At 36.7% G+C, this 17,576-nt stretch overlaps 1 protein-coding gene across 3 annotated transcripts; it reads left to right on the top strand.

The window, feature by feature from the left end:
• The first annotated feature begins 4,257 nt into the window (after positions 1-4,257).
• On the top strand, positions 4,258-13,646 carry LOC149067054 (uncharacterized). 3 transcript variants are annotated; one of them, XM_089252898.1, is made up of 6 exons: positions 4,258-4,439; positions 7,288-7,460; positions 10,757-10,933; positions 12,377-12,565; positions 12,663-12,844; positions 13,298-13,646. In XM_089252898.1, exons 2-6 carry the CDS (start codon positions 7,296-7,298, stop codon positions 13,434-13,436), a joined length of 852 nt encoding a protein of 283 aa, XP_089109024.1. In that variant the 5' UTR covers positions 4,258-4,439; positions 7,288-7,295; the 3' UTR covers positions 13,437-13,646. The 3 variants fall into 3 exon arrangements, with proteins under 3 accessions (XP_089109024.1, XP_089109025.1, XP_089109027.1); XM_089252899.1 differs by having other exon boundaries at positions 4,276-4,453; XM_089252901.1 differs by lacking the exon at positions 10,757-10,933 and having other exon boundaries at positions 4,276-4,439.
• Positions 13,647-17,576: the final 3,930 nt, after the last annotated feature.

Below are 17,576 nucleotides of genomic sequence, written 5' to 3'. Positions count from 1 at the left end.
CCTTCCCTAAAAAATTAACATCTCAAATAATAAATATCTTCACAACATCCAGTCTTCCGTATATCTTGTATTTGTCATTTTCACTTCAAAATATGTGAGAAAGATGGCAGCGCCGATATAACACGAAACAAGCATAACTGACAACATAAACACGTTAGGGCCACACACACACACGTTCCTTCATGTACCAATTTTTTTACCAAGAATTTCTCCTAAGGAATGGTTACGCGATTCATTAGTGGATAGTAATAGTTTAATTAAGCATGTATTTAGCCATTTATCACAATTATTTTCAGATTTAAATTATGATGCAAAAGGCTACTTGTGTATACACGGGTATATTGAAACCGTTTAATTAATTCGGACAAAATTCTTTAGCAAGATGAGTGCAACATGTATTTTCCATCATGTTTCGAGAGGCATTTTCAGGTCATGAAAGTCAATATAAGAAAAAAACAGGTTTTTACGGTTTATTCAAACTGTACAAAGTGACCTTGAAATCCCAAGCGGACTGATCGTCCGCCATTAATGTGCAATATGGAGTTGCCGCACGGATTGCGAACTTAGCAAAGATTGGCAAAGGAAGATGTTATTCGTCAGCGATGATATAGCAACTCGACTTTGACATAAAGCGATAATACTGACGTCACGGTAATGACGGATGATGAGTCTGCCTTGGATTTCCGGAGGGTGTAATTCACAGTCGACGCCCCTTATTAGGACCATGGATAATGCTGTCATTCGGGAATTGTTATAACTTAAGTAAGGAACGGACCAATATCATAAAATGGGGGAAACCGTTTATAGTTATCGCGACCTCGGATAATGATATCAAAAATTTTCCCGTCGAAAGTTTGTTTTTCGCATTCTGAAGCTAAGGTTAATCAAACTTATTTTTTCTCCTTGTAAGTTATCGTTATCAAGCTATGAGACTATGTAGGAGGTTACAATATGTTATCTCTTCCCCTCTCTTGTTAACAGTTTCTGAAGTTAATATCGTAATTTGACCGTAATATTCGCCAAGATTCATACACATCTGGAGCTACTTCTGCAATGGCCTTTCTATAAGAGAAGGCAAATGCATGACCAAGAAGAATGAATTTTCCTTCAGTTCTTGATCAGCTTCTTTCAATTGACTAGATTCAAATTTCATTTTTCTGAGAGACTTTCTCTCAGAAAAAGACATCTATGAAACGCACTGTACATTAACAAAAATGCCGTAGTCGTTATATGCATTAGAAAGTTCCATTGTAACACCTCACAATTGCTGAGTAACAAAAATTTTTAGATTTTAGTTTTATGGAAAGAAAAGAAGTCCCGTTTTATAAAGAATGGGAAAAAAGGGAAACGATTGAACATTTTGCAACTAATTATGTGGGAAAAAATAGTCATCTTATCTTGCCAACGTGTGTTAACCATAGGTTCGTTTGACCAAACGGAATGTATGGTCACCATTACAAACGGGACTTTTTTCACGTATAGTTATCATTAGGTTATTGTTATGAGAAATCCCGATGTAATCATATTAAGCACCGTGGACTATATTTCTGAAGTTTTGCTTTGAGTTCATGAGGATAATAAATCTGCTTCGGGATGTTACTGTGAGGGCATGTACTTAATCGAAATATAATTGCCGAACTCGCAAATTAAGTTATTACAATGGTTGAGCTCTTGATATCAAGTCGGAAAGAGCAGTCGGCAACAACAGTGATCTATCGCTTCCTTTTTAGTGTTACTGAATACATGTAATCAAACCCTATTAAATAGGAATATATCTGAACTCGGTAAGTCCATGAAATAAGTTCATGGTCTCATTCTAGAAGAACGTTAAGTTCTGTTAGCTATTTCCGAGGTTTAATGTCAAAATGAATGTTCAGGGTAACTGCCCGAAATCCGTCACCTGCCATAAATTCGTCCCCTTCTCCAATTCGCATGTACAGAGCTGCTATCTTGCGAAAGCGCCAGGGGAAACTCTTCAGAACCATTCAGTTGACTACTTGCAGTGGAGTAGTTGCTTTGCTTTCGTCATTTATGTCATTTAATAATGTTCTTTTCGTTTTACGTCATTTAATTTTTCAAAAGTAGTTTTTGTTGTAACGTGTTACAGTGCGAAATCAACTTTGAGTAGTTATACAGTATTTACGCCTTAGGGCCTTTTCACACGGAGCGAATGCGGACGCAGGTTCGGATCCACATGCCTTTTCACACGAGCACATATTTGTAATTGTGGGCATTTCGCCCTCATCTTAAAGGCTGAATTTGTTTTCACCCAGTGAACACCGTACGTGAATAGCGCTGTTTCATAAAAGTATTTAATTTTTTTTTCAAGTTTTATTGTATTACTGAAGTACAGTAAACACTCCTCTAACGGTCACCTCCGAACAACAGCCGCATTTTGTTGGAAACGAATGCATCCCATAGCCTTTACATTACAGATAATATCCGAATAACGGCCACTATGGACACGGAGTCGGAAAAAAATATGCATACCGCTATATAAGAAAAATACTCTATGGGGCGGGGGAAGAATGATGGACGCTTCCTTTTCCCGGTACAGATGTTAGCTGGATACAGTTGTGCTATAGTTGTGCTGCGGGCCATTTAAGTGATCTGAAAATGCTCTGCGAACCACTTCATTGTAAGTGGGAATGTATCATGCATTAAAATATAATCAATTATATAATTATCGTAATGAATTACAGAATGAATTATCATTTTACGTGTAAAAGATCTCAAATTTTATAGTGTTTTTTTTTAAATAATATTTCGGTCCCAATAACGGTCACTTCCCAATAGTGGCAGCATTTTCACAGTCCCGTCAGTGGCGTTGTCGGGAGGTTTCACTGTATAAAATTGTAAAGTATGGACGAAAGGAAGTTACGGTTGCTACATTTGTTTAACTCAGAATAAAAACGGAGGGATAGACGTATGTAAGTACTTCCTGTTAATGAACAGAGTCCTTCATATGGTGTTTTTGAGGGTAATTACGGCAAATAATCAAAAAATTTCCAGCCAAAATAATTTTTAAAAATAGACAATAATACGGGCGATTACTATCCGTACGCGCGTCGTGTGAATACCCCCATTTAGCCTAATGTACAAACCTTTTGTGCGGATACGGAGCCCGTTTTGACATGTGCGGACACTGTCCGGACCCTCACGAGCACTTCCAAGTTGCGGGCACATTTCGCATCGTCTGAAAGGCTCCGTATGTACTAAGTACTACTAGTACTCCGTATGTACTACTAGGGAAAACTCGTCATAAACATATAAACTAATGCTCCGAAATTTTAATTTAAAAAAAATATATATTTTCAGCATAAAAGAAAAATATTTTTTGGGGGGGGGGGATGGGGACTCGTTCCCCCCATCGAAATTCAGTAAACTCAGTCCCTCGTGGCTCTTTATCTTTCTTGCTCGTAGTCACCAATCAACGGCGTGCTAATGCCTCTTGTGTTTCTAAGAGTGTAGGGACTGCAATTACGCCATCCGGCAGGTGATTTAAATCTTAAGATTTTAGAGCTCTATTTTCTAAATTATTAACTACCGCGATGTAGGCTACTCGAAATTGTATTTTAATGATCACGAGACATAATTTATTTATGTAAAACTACTTTCTCTCGTCTCGTCCCTTGGATATTTTAATTGCGTATTTCTTTGTTTCCTATACGATCACGAATCCCCTCTCTAAGTGGAAGGCTTAACCAATCACAACACTGTTTGAACAACGTTTCACTGTCTACAGATATTGGTCGCATTTGGTAGATATGAATGACTTTTTCACGAAGTGAATTGAGAGAAGTCGAATAAATGAATTGTTTTAATATTGATACGTGTAGGCCGAAGTCAAACGTCGTATAAATTGTGGAAGTCGTATAACGGACCTATAAATATGAGGTTCCACTGTAGTTGATTTTGAAAAAAAAACCACAGAGGGTGATCTTTATTACATTCCATTCTTTAATTTACAGTTTCTACGTCACCATTGAAGAAGCATGAACTTTGAATTATGACGAGTTCAATCTGATGCAGTCCAAAACCGAGACAGAACTGTTACGGCATTCGTTACGCGACTTTTGCGAAGGCATCAAAATATCCACACGATTTAAATGACGTCAAATTCTCGTAAAAAAGGTAATAATAATTCGTTAACGATTAATTCAAGCTATTCTCGGATAAGTTTAACGAGGATAAATTCGGTCGAAGATGTTGCTGTGAGTCACGTACTTGATTGAAATATAATTGCCACGATCGGGGTCATAGTCGATATACGTATTAGCAGGGGTTGAGCTTTCGATATCACGTCGTGGATATCGAAATATATAGAGTAGATATCGATATAGAGAGCAAGCAGCAGCAATCCATCGCTTCCTTTTCAGTATTGAATACACGAATCCAAAATAATTAAATCCAATTGAGAATAGGAATTTCGGAATACGGTAAGTCCCTAAATGTGTGTATTTGCTTCATGATCTCATTCTAGATTAATTTCAAGATCTGTTAGTCAATCCTAATTTGACGTTTAATTAAGGCTAAATAAGTGTTACTCGAGTCATTACCACGTTTGACTTTTTTAGATGCTTGATCAGCATGATAGTCGTGGATCGTGAGTTTCGGGGAAACCCCAGAGATTTCTGTCCCTATATTCTAGCTAAACTTCCTATATGTTTCCGAGAATCTTGGAATTTGCCTTTTACGTATGGCGGGGGAGGGGGGGTCTTCAACACCGGCGTAGCGGACCAGATGTTGCCCTTGGAGCTTCTCACCTTAGCCCACCGACCATTTTTAGGAATATAGGTGAAAAACATTGTAAGATGATTAAATTAAAAGAAAATATACGCAATTGCACGAATTTATAGAAATGCTTGGAACTCCACCCCTCATAATAATAGAAGTAATCTCAGAACTATGAAGTAATTTCAGAATTAATGAAAGAAAAATTATTTAAGAATAAAAAAAATCTTCAGTAATTTGGCGTCCTCTGTTTTTAACTTTAAGACCCCAACTGCACACGGGGCAATAGATACACACAATCTAGGTTTTCCATCTTACAATTTTAAATACATAAGGAAGCATGACACTATATGATGTCCCGCGGGATTCAAGGAAAGTTCAAAAACGGTCCGCAATGTTTGAAAGGTTGAAGAGAGAGACCCCTGACGTTAAGGGTTAAGACACACTCATTACTCTCAGTTACATTACTCTGTACAAAAGACGACGACTTTAGACATGCTCCCTGGTAACTATTATTTCTCAGTGCAGAGTGTCTACAAACAACAGGGATTACTCATGTTTTCCATTGATTTTCAGTATTAAAAATGCGGTGGTTGAGCTTATCGCCTTTCGCTTGCACTGTAAAAATCCCAGTTGTCTTACAGCTATTAACCATCTCAGCTGCGCTGGCGAGATATCGCGTCATACTTTGTATTTCGGCATTTACGAGATACCTCGCTTTTACTAAAAACCTCTCTTATTTCGGCAATGACGAGCCCAGATACTGCGTTTTTTTCCTACTCAAGCATGATTATATAAAATTTTAACTGATATTTGTAACTGATTTATAATTTTCACTGTTTTTCATACCTCCCAAACTGTCAGATGAACTGGCAGCGAGCGGAGCCAGCTTTTGTTTTAATATTGATAACAGAAAAAAAAACAGATATGGTGTTCACAAAGTCTATACTCACCTCCCCCCCCCTTCTGCTTAGGAATTTGTTTGAATGAAGTATAAATAATAGAAAATATATATAGAGAGAGTATTTCTTTCTGCCTCAGTTTATTTTTCTCGGAGTTAGAGGAGGAAGCACTGCCACACTGCACAAAATCGAGAAAAAAATCTTATTGAAAAAAGTTGTGACATTTTAAACGGGGTTAAGTGACGTTTCCTGTGCCATTCATAACGTGTATCGGTGAAAGTTATATAATCGTGAAAAGGATTGAAATGGCAGCTCTGCTGTCGTGTGGACATTCCGTTGAGCGCGCATCCATTTTCGAGCACAGTGGTGATCGACTTAAGTGATTTGCTGTAGTTTTCAAGCTTCGAGGCGTGAATGCAAGCCAGTCTCCCATTAAAAAAAAAACGTCCCTTGATTGAGTGAGTAGGCAAACATTTAAAACACAATAATCACAAAACAAGAAAATTCATTCATCACTCATTAACATTCTAAAATATTGCAGGAGATAGCGGCACAAGAAAACGAAACACAACTCTGAAAATAAATATACGTTAGGGCCACTCATACACTCTCAATACAAATTCCAGCATGCTCCAATTCGTCAAAAGTTTCCCTGAGGAATGTTTACGAGGTGCATGTATGATTAAGTAGTCGTTGAGAGGCACCGAACTTCGAAAAAAAATGTTTGTTCGCACTCAAAAGCAGAGGGGGGGGGGCTGTATGACGTTCTACACCAGGGGTGCACAACTTCCAGTCCGAGAGCCGAATACGGCCCTCCAAGAGGTTCCATCCGGCTCGCGAAATGTATGTCTTCCGGTAGAAAAGAATCCACAGCACGATAAATATATAGATTGATCATATTTACGTTAGAGAAATGCGATAAATCGTGATCCATACGAGTTTTTACCACCTTTCGCCTAAAAAAAATTGTCAAATGCAAATAAGGTTGCCAATTACAGCCGAAAGAAATTATAGAAAGCAGTAAAGTTGCCAATTACAGCGAAGAAATTATCAAATGCCAGTAAAGTAACCAATCAAACGAAAAATAAGAAAAAAAATCAAAGGCAGTAATTTATAAGACATGAAAATGATCCTGATTTCTTGATCTCAAAAAATAAACAAGCCTGATTAAAAATGAGCAGAAAATCGGACATTTTATGAAAAAACATTGAGCCGGCCAAAATTACGGTAATGTCTCATAAAATAGGGGTTATACGATCACCCGTACATGTAGAAATTTCTGGCCGGTGAGCAGCAAAAATACCGCATATCTCGCCCGCAGACTGAAAAGGTTGCGCTGCACCCTTGTCCTACACGAATAAATGTTGATTAGACACCTACAATGAAAACATTGGTGACCACAACAGCGACGGTATCAAACATTCTTGATTTAAGCCAAAAAAATCTGCCAAAATATCTGAAACATTCGTCTTTGTATAGAATTATAAAATTTTGTGGTCTTGAACTGAAATATTGAAACTACTCCACAATGTATAAATGATATGTAACAGGAGTGTCTCAATCTCTCTCGTGACAAAATCTCTATACTGCTACAATTTATGGTGAAAAACAGCCGAGGATAATTATTACTATTTCATCCTTCAATTCACAGTACACACCATGAATATGGAAGACGCATTAGTTTTGGATTATGACGAATTCAATCCGGTGCGATCCGAAAACGACAAGGAACTTCCACCGATAATATTTCTGCACGGCTTCCTGTGGAACAGGGAAATGTTTCGGGAAATTGTCAAAATTATGTGCGAAAGAACTAGCAGGAAAGTGAGTGATTTGCTAATCAGAAAGCGAAACCATTTCCGTAAATATAGTTTTCTTATATAACATGAATGTCGCTCTCCACTTGTTAATACAAGATATACAGAAGACTGGATGTTGTGAAGATATTTATTATTTGAGATGTAAATTTTTTAAGGAAGGAAAAAACTCATCTCTGCCTCTACCGGGAGTCGAACACGGGTCCCTCGATTGCCGGACGAGTGCTCTGACCACTAAGCTACAGAGGAGATAGAGATTTTCCTTCGCTAGAGCGGCATATATACGCTCTAGCGTAGGAAAATCTCTATCTCCTCAGTCTTCTGTATATCTTGATCATTGATCATTTTTGTCGCACCACGGTCATTTTCTGCACACGAGGGCTAATTAGACCGGGACCTACAATTTATTGCCGATTCCGAACGGCAGGCTTGTTTTTATACTCATCGAGAGGTTGGTGCGCTAACCCCTCGATGGGGGGAACTCCCTGCGGTAGCAATTTTTTGCTGCGGTCAAGTCGCCGTTTTTTGTTGTACCCTGTGTCAGGAAAGTTTCCTGACAAGGACGAACCGGGTATCGAACTCGCGACACGTCTAAACATCCTTCGGTACTTTAGGCGAGTATTTTATCGACCGGGCAACCGCGCCCCCTGTATATCTTGTATAGTTTTCTTACTTCTTTTTTTTAAATATGACGAAGTTCTTCAAACTATTTTGATGTCGAGGGAAAACACTTTATTAATCTTAAATTGGTTTTGACTTCTTTTATTTGATAATCACAAGAAAGAGTTTCCTCGTTTGCGTTTTTCCATCCATTTTTTATTTATTTTTTTGGCAATTCACGAACGGATTTTTATTCCCGTAGCCATCTGTGTTTTTTAAACTAAATATTTCTTAACTAAGAATTTCGTGCAATGGTGAATCGCAGAAAGGTAACACCGAGTGACGTTTCAAAAGAAAAAAAGAACCGTTAAAAATCCCAATCCGCACAGTCTTTTGTTGCACCTAAAAATATTCCACCTGATCACAATTAGGGTTGAAAAAAATAAACGAAAATTAAATGAAGATAAATTCGCAAAAAGTTCAAAATTCATAAAAATTAAACAAATTCATCATATACATATAAATGTGGTTTGCAAAAAAAGTTATTCTCATGAAGAGGATTATTTTTTTATTTGAATGAAAGAAGAAACATTTTTTTCCAATAGCTGGCACTGAACAAAATCAAATCACAGTTCTTTAAGATGCAGGTGTACAATTAACAGCGCATTTCTGCATTTTGCGTTTACATAAGGTTTACATTGTGATGTTGGCATTGGTGGATGAAGTACTGTTAGACTGTTAGTGAGGTTGTTTTACCTCAGCCACGAATCGCCGGCTGAAGCTTAACGAACGTTTCGTGCACAAAAGAGATTAAAGAACGGTTCAGGGTCAAAATTCCTCAAAATTCATTTTCTTTTGTGCATTGTCCTCTATATACTAAAATGTGAGCTATTAATAATAGCTCACATTATTACAAATTATTCTGTCCAAAAAAAAAAAACTCCATGATTTCAATTTGTATATTTGAATGAGGCAGAAAGTTGTTGTCATGACGGGAATTTTTCATTCTGGACGAAAAAAATAAATTTTTGTTGAAAGAGTACGCGATGCGAAAACAAATCACAGAACCTTGTACCCGAAACTTCCTTCATTCTGTTCCGTGTCCGAAACGTTCGTAAAGCCTTTGCAGGCGATTCAGGGCGCCACAATGAAAACCTTATATAAGTACCACTAACGGGAAATTTCAGAAATGAGATGTTAATCGTACAATCTACATTTTACAAAACTGTGATTTCCATTGATTTGCTTTCGTGCCATGTCCTCTATCGACAGTAAATTGAAATATTTTTTTTTCTGTACCAAAGAAAAAGAGAAAATATTTTTTCGTGAGAATAATTTTTCACAAATTGCATTCAAATACACAGATTTTTTCAATTTTTATAAAAAATGTAAAATATTTACGATTATCTAGAATTCTAGATTATTGTTCTAAAATTAGATTATTGATTAAAATTCATAATCGATTTCATCCTCAATTTAAATCGTTTGATTTCCATGACATTATACTTGTCTTGTGCTATCCGTCAGTCTTCATTGTAGTTGATCAGTTTCTTTTTTCTTTGTGAGCGGCGAGGTGGTGCAGTTTGTACTTGTGCTATAGGCTGATAAGGCGTCCGTGGGATCATTTTGTCTTCATTGTCTTCTATCCATCTAATTATTTTCTTGACTTTATTTACTAAACTTTTGTTTTTAAAAATCTCTCTGATCCAGAGTGTGGCATTTTCAGCAGCGGACACAGCCATGTGCAGTTAATGTACATGTTGTCAAGTAATGGATGGACCGACTTGTCCGGACAAGTACGGGATTTCCTTCACGCCGGCTGTGGTTTTTGCGGTTTATGTCCTGCCAAAGACTTTTTATTATCTTTAACATTAATTATCTTACCAAGGGTCCCCTAGCCCACTCTGGTGGAACTGTACCTTTAAAGAGTCGGCTAAAACTAAGAATAAAAAACAAGATTTTCGAGTGAAGACGAAACGTGCGATGAAGAAGAACCACCTCTACAGGACTCAGATTTTAATTACGATGACTCGAATCCAGAATGCATGTTCTGTTCAACCCGATTTTCAGAGGACACCCATGGGGAGAAGTGGGCAAGATGTATGCTATGCTCTCGATGGTCTCACGAGGATTGTGGAGAAATTAAAGAATCAGTGTTTTTGTGCAATGTTTGTTATTCGTAAAAAAAGTTTAATTTGTTATACTATCTTTTCAATTTTCACGATTAGTTAAATTCAATAAATAACTTATGTTTCATGCAAATGTTCCTTAGTGTGACTGCACAATATGAGATAGTGCCTCATATTAGGAACCCTTGTTGTCTCATATTGGGCAACCTGTTCCAAAAACACCCGATTCGAACATTTTAATAAAATCATTTTTTGAGTATGTGCTTGCAATATTTTTTTCTGAAAATTTACTCAATATTTCAAATCAGGTATATTTATACTGTACAAAATCAATTTTATGATTACGAAATTGTTCATCAGGGAATCAGCAAAGCTATTTTAGAAAAAGTATCTCATTATAGGTCGTTTTCCCCTATATACATATAAAATGCTTCAAAATAAATAAATAAAAATTCAAATTAAATTAAAATGAAATAAAATAAATAAATGTATTTCTTTATTTATTTATCATATATATGCATTATATACTAAATATATTCTTATAAAATGTTTCCCCCCCCCCCTGACACTACAGGTGTATTCTTTGGATTTACGACACCACGGTACAAGTCCCAGAACATGTACTCTCAATGGACCGCAAGATAACGCGCCGGACCTGAAAAAGTTTATGCAAGACCATGCGATAGACAAGGCATCATTCGTCTGTCATAGCTATTCTAGCGTGGGAGCTCACATTGTAGCTATGGAGAACGTAAGTTGATTCGAAAGGGCTCAAAATTATACGGGGGGGGGGGGTTTAAACCAAACTATTTTGATAGGTACAGTACAGCATCGATTATCCGAAACAATTGGGGGACTGGAGGTGTTCGGATAATCGATTATTCACGGGAAAAAGTTGTATCAGTGTGATACAAAGAATGTATGTGAAACAAAGAAACAGTGATAGTAAACACGGAACTGCCTATATTTTGTATGAAGCGTCTTACAAATAACACATAACAAACTGACTAGCCTAGTTTGGCAAGTTGAAAATGCCCTGGAAAATTCAAGGGCAGTTATCAATTTCAATTAAAAACATGCTGTAATTAAGAAATAGTCGTAATTGTACGTTGCAAAAAAAAATCTGTCATTTTTAGTGAACAAATGCCAAATTTTTAATTTGAAATTATTTTTTTTGTTTGTTTTTTAGCGAATAAATGTGAAATTCCCAATTTCAAAACTTTTTTGTGAAATTTTGATTTTTTTGCTTGCTAAATTTACGTGTCCCTAGTCATCAACTTCAAGTGATGAGATCATAAACTTTAAAAACATCTTAATTAATTTCATTTTGTGAGCGCGAAAACTGTTAGACCTGAAAGTATTGGTATTTATTCTGCTCTACTGCGCGACCTCCGTAGCTCTTGAAAGTGATAGACATTGTTTTTGAGCTACTCCAGATATTCCTGCGGAATCCGATCAGAAATGGCGATGAGAGAGACAAGGTTGGCTCGTCAAACAGAAGCTTGTGCTGCTTATTCGAGGCTCATTCAAGGTGCCTCTACATCCGGTCAAAGGAATGAGCATGTGTAGAGGTATCTTTACTTGGAAAGATTTAAGTTAAACTTCCCTTATGAGCAAAATAGGGTGCCTATTTAATACATGACAATTCCTTCTCCTTCTCACTACTGCCACCATTTATAGAGGAAACAGTGGCAGCAAGAGTGGGAATTTTTACTCAAGTTTAGGGGAAGCAACTCAGCCTCTACTTGAGTGCGCCATGTCACAGAGCATAAATGAGGAAGGAGTGGTATATACGGATTGCGCGCTTGCCCGGTTGGCAGAAGGACTGGGTTCAGTTCTCGGTGGAGAACAGTAGACTTTTCTTTCCGAGTTCACCTCGGCATATTATTCAGATAAAAGTCTCATTGAAGGAGTCTTTCAGCGAACTTCAGCCTCTGCGTCGGGTCACTTCTTTGGTAAAAAAAAAGATGCTCATTAGTATGATTCTGATCCGAAACCTTAAACGCAATAAAGAACCTTCAAAAATATAGAATCTTTAAACTTTAAATTTCTTCTGTATTAGCGTTTAGTACCGTGACGTTATTTGCATGTAATTCAAATGTTCATGACATACGTTATGAATCGGTAATTCATTTCCACTCAAAAGTTATTTGGATGTTAGCTATTAATGTTTTCTTTTTCTTTTCGTTTTCAGCCGAAAGCCGTTGAAAAGATAGTGATGGTTGATCATCTTCCGGACTGCGCCAGTTACGTCAAAAAGGCCATCGCATACACCAGGAAGACGGTGATGAGCCAGAAAAGGCTTCTCGGCCAGCTCCGTAAAGACATGTCACTCTTGCAAGCAAAATCGAAAATAATAAATCTGGGTCGAGGATTCCCAGCCGTAAGAGAATCGATTAATTTTTTTTGTCGTCGAACATCGATTGCGTATGACTTGGCTGTGCACAAATTTATTCGATATCTGTCCCTTCAATTTACAGAAAGCAGTTTTCATGAGGAAAGCAGCGCACGACCTGACCAAAGAAGATGGTAAATTCAAATGGACCATCGACTTCGATATCTTACTGCACGCCGCCGAAACTCTTGAGTTCTACGTTCAACCGGAAGTGACTTACCAAGGAGAAATTCTGCTCATCAGGTCTGCAGACAATGTATTTGTGCTGTAAGCATTTCGAATTTCTATTTTGTGGCGCTTGTTTACAAAAACAATAACGACTTTCTGAATGGAATGATTTTGGGAAGAATAATTCCGAGCTAATCATATAAAATGCGACACTTGATATTTTATCATTAGAGATCATTAGAATGATCCAAACAGTCATTTAAAGTTATAACCGCCATTCTCTTCTAATAAAATTTCAAAAAATAGTAATTTCCCAATAAGTGAAACATAAATTAAGAGCAGCTAATTAATTACACAATTAGTGGGCTGCGAGAAAACGCTTTTATATCCATTAGGCACCAAAGAAATACGGTTGAGTGAGAGAAAGAACTAAACTTTCTCTCGGATGGGTATTTTAACTCGGGAAGCGGAAGATTTTTCAAAAAATATAAGACTCCAATTATGCAGTTTTTGATGTGAAACAGATTTTGAAACGCTTTTAATTCATTGCAGAGATGAGTACCTCGAACGGTCACTTCGACTGAACCCGGGATTGCGAGTGAAGATGTACGAGAAAAGCGGACACATGCTAATGTTTGAGGAACAGGACAAGTTCTTGGACGATGTCGTTGAATTCTTGAAAAGTGAATAATTCTTTCTTTCCGATTTTCTCCAGACTTTGTACTTTCTCCTTGTTAAAACTATGTGATGATGAAAATAAAAACGATATCCACTGCTCATGGAACCGGTTGGAAAGGTATTAATTGATTCCACGTTCCGCAAGTCAGCATGAAAATTCCCAAATTTCATGAATCTGAAAAATGTCATATTTCACGAATAAATATTTTCTTGACTACCTGAATTCTTGACTCCTCAATAAGTGTCTGGAGATCATGTAGGGAATGCTTTGATATAGTGTACATCATAACAGCATTCTTAACGGTGTAGCCCTGGACGATAACATACTGACTTATTGTATCAAGTAACATTTAGAGATCGATATCAATTGAATCCTAATCAGAATGTGAACATTAATGTGTACAGCAAAGCTGTTGTGTGAGAATCCTGTATGACTCATCGTGAGGATCTAAGTTCGAAACCTGTTCGCAGCACAATTCCCATATTTACACGTTCCCGCATTTACAAATTCATTGGAAATTTGTCAGAGGAATGCTCACGAGAGAAACGGCATCAGGACGCTTGCAGACTGTGTGAACGTGCATAGTAATTTTCCGCATGAATTGATTAGCTAACAAAATACTCGGGTGCGCGAAACCAAAACAATAAAAGCCTTCTTTCAGAGTTTTCTTTTATTGTGCAATAACCCCAGGACTCCCCTTAAGCGAACATGTCCACCCCTTTGAGCTCCTATTCCACTGCCCATTATCATGATCGAATATTCAAAATGTTTCTCATTAAATAAGAATATTTAATTGATTTCAAAAAATCATATGCTTGAAACAAATCAACATTAAGGAATATTGTCCAAAGCGTCGCAAAATGTCCTCGGAACACCTCAAAAACAAGTATTTCAGCGGCTGTGAGTGTGGAACCGGCCTTATATTATGTTCTTCGAAAGCAATATACATCCTGGATATGTTTATTACTAGAGCCCAGATTATATGCACAAAAAAGCATATTTATGAGCAAAATATGCTCTAAAAATATGCAAATAAGCACTTAAAAATGCAAAAATTAGCACTTAAAAATGCAAAAATTAGCACTTAAATTGCAAAATGAGCACTTAAATTACAAAATGAGCACTTAAATTACAAAATGAGCACTTAAAATGACAAAATATGCACTGAAAATCTCGAAATATATGCATTAAACACTCCAAAATAGCATTAGAAATCTTGAAAAATCTTGAGAAAATATCATAAAAAAGAATCACCGTGCAAAAAAGACCAGATGTGTTTTTAAGAGGCATCTTTTCTATTTCTCAGTGCATATGTATTCACATAAGTGATGAAATACTTATCATCACTTTCACTATGTCATATAGTAAAAAATATGTGGAAGTTATTTGCATATGTGCGATATATATATATATACCGCATATGTAAAATGTGGTATATATATATATACGCATATTTATACGGTATATATATACCGCATTTTATGAGAGTGTAATAGAACCTATGCAGTGGGTCTTCATCGGGGAACCCCATGCATGGTTCGAAAAGTGTAAGCGTTTCTGAAGGGTGGCTATGCCTGAATGAACCCTTGTTCCAGCCCCTCTCCTGGCTTTTGAAAATACACTGAAAATGATGTATATATATATATATATATATATGTACAAATATATATATATACATACATTGAGAGTACACGTGCTTTGTTCCCTCCCCCTGGAAAAAGGGCGCGGTAGCCCGGTCGATAAGATGCTCGCCTAAAGTACCAAAGGATGTTTAGAGGTGTCGCGAGTTCGATACCCAGTTCGTCCTTGTCAGAAAACTTTCCTGACACAGGGGTACAACAAAAAACGGCGACTTGACCGCAGCAAAAATTGCTACCGCAGGGAGTCCCCCATCGAGGGGTTAGCGCACCAACCTCCCGATGAGTATGAAAAACAAGCCTGCCGTTCGGAATCGGCAATAAATTGTAGGTTCCGGTCTAATTAGCCCTCGTGTGCAGAAAATGACCGTGGTGCGACAAAAATGATCAAATGATCAACCCTGGAAAAAGTTGAAATGACGGCCCTGTTTCCCGACGCCTGCCCTCTCAAAAACATGTTGGACGAAAAACAGACAATGAAAAAATGTTAAAAATACAATATTCGAAAAAATATATACAGAGCTTCAGATTATAAGCTCAAAGCAGCATGAGAAATATAAAATAAAAAAATATACAAAGTTACAGGAATATTTCATAATACACATTTTTCACTCTCATATAAAATTCAATTTTTTTCCATTTTCTTGAAATAAATCTTTTTGTATATATATATATACAGCATATGCAAATAACTTCTACATATTTTTTATTCAGGCATTTTTCAATTTTTAGTTTGTAGTAGCTGCTCAATAACGAAGAAAATACTAGTAAGAAAAGAATTTCGACACTATATCAAAAAAAAAAAAAAAAAATGTAACACTTTGACATATCTCTAGAAATAGCCTTACATTAAAACGGTTAATATTCGTAAAATATGTATTAATTCACTATATTTCACCTGCGGGAAAAAAAACAGATGTTATCAAAATATTATGAACAATATTTATTTGAAAAATTATAAAATAATTGCGTGAGCAATTAAACCTTCAAAAATATGCATTTATACAGAAAATTCTTTGATTTTATGCATTTATATGCATTAACGCTAAAAAAGGCCAAAATGCCATATGTGCATATGCATTTGCATATAATCCGGGCTCTATTTATTACTAACATGAGTTGATCCGTAGAAAATATTTTTGTTTTTGTTTTTTTCGCAGCATTGTATTGTGATGTATTAAACGTTTACAAACGGCATGGAAAGAAAGAAGAAATGAACATTTATTGCAGTCAAATTCGAATAAACGCGAAGGATACCAATGACCCAGCCTTAAGGGGCCAAACGGTGTTCCCGAATACAACTCTATTTACGTGCAACGATAATTTAAAACCTTCTCTGTTTTGCGTAAAACGTGTCATAGGATAACAACAAATTAAATAATTCTTTCGCTCTTTGGTTCAGTGATTCCCTCACTCCAACATTTTTCTACCATTTAGTTTGTCTTTTCTTGTTTGTTTTTACGGGAACTTTTCTCCTCCTTCCAACAATTATTCTTCCTTAGTTTCCATTGTGTGTGTTTTTTTTTCTGGGGTGGTAATAACATACAACGAGTTCTGTACGCACAGCCGTGTAATCCTCCTCTAGGGTCACATTCATATTTCTCAAGCTCGTTCGCCAAAGGCCATTAAAGCTGCGCGTTTCTCTCTTGGAAATGATCTCTACTCTGTATACAGTATTTTTTTCCCCTCATCCACGAAGCTGTGGTTGGTATTCTTCCATGCCGTCAAAATAACAAAACTATTATATTTGAGAGGTTGTTTTTAGGAGACTTAATTGGCTGCTCATCCTACAAGTTGGTGAAATGGTAAACTGCACCTAATATAGTGAACGTCGCTAAACGTGATCACATCGGGACTGAGCATTTATGATAATAATAAAAAAATTGATACTATCTCAAAACAAAAACAATAATAAAAAAAACAAATATTCTAGAACCCAGCTAATCCGACGCTCATAAATTCTACGTTGTAACATGTTACATTTTCCATATGGACAATGTATACATGACCTCACCTCATAATGATGAAATACATAGTTGCCTTGAAAAAATATTCCGCTTTTATTTGAAGAAGGGACATAAACGTATAAACGTAGCAAATGTAGTCATCGGCTCAGAAACATGATTTCTGCAGAAGTTGCAATATCATGCTGCTGCACGTAACATATAATTTTACGACGGTCCCCTATTTTTGAGATGTGCGATATATGTAATCAATGCGATGTGAAACCCGATGTGTCCAATGCGTTCACGCGGCGAGTGAGAGGACGTGGGTTCGATTCCCCGCATAGGCAGTTGAATTTTCTCTCTTCCCTAAATCCATCTTCGCATCAGAAAGCTGTTAAAAAAAACGTTCGCTTATTCGAATTTTTTTACGATTCCCGCTCGTAATGAACCTAAGCCATGTGATCGGTGATGTTGATTTATTATCGTTCACTAATGCATTTTTGGAGCCACGAATACATGCGCCTTCATAAAAAAAAAAGGAAACTGTTGAAAATGTAAAATTATATTCT

The sequence above is a fragment of the Pholcus phalangioides genome, unplaced genomic scaffold (assembly GCF_987345545.1).
Source record: "Pholcus phalangioides strain wild (caught in Gottingen) unplaced genomic scaffold, Ppha-v1.0 ptg000031l_1, whole genome shotgun sequence".
NCBI classification, from domain to species: domain Eukaryota; kingdom Metazoa; phylum Arthropoda; class Arachnida; order Araneae; family Pholcidae; genus Pholcus; species Pholcus phalangioides.
Note: the sequence above shows the minus strand (reverse complement) of the source record. Positions and strands in the feature narration are given on the sequence as shown.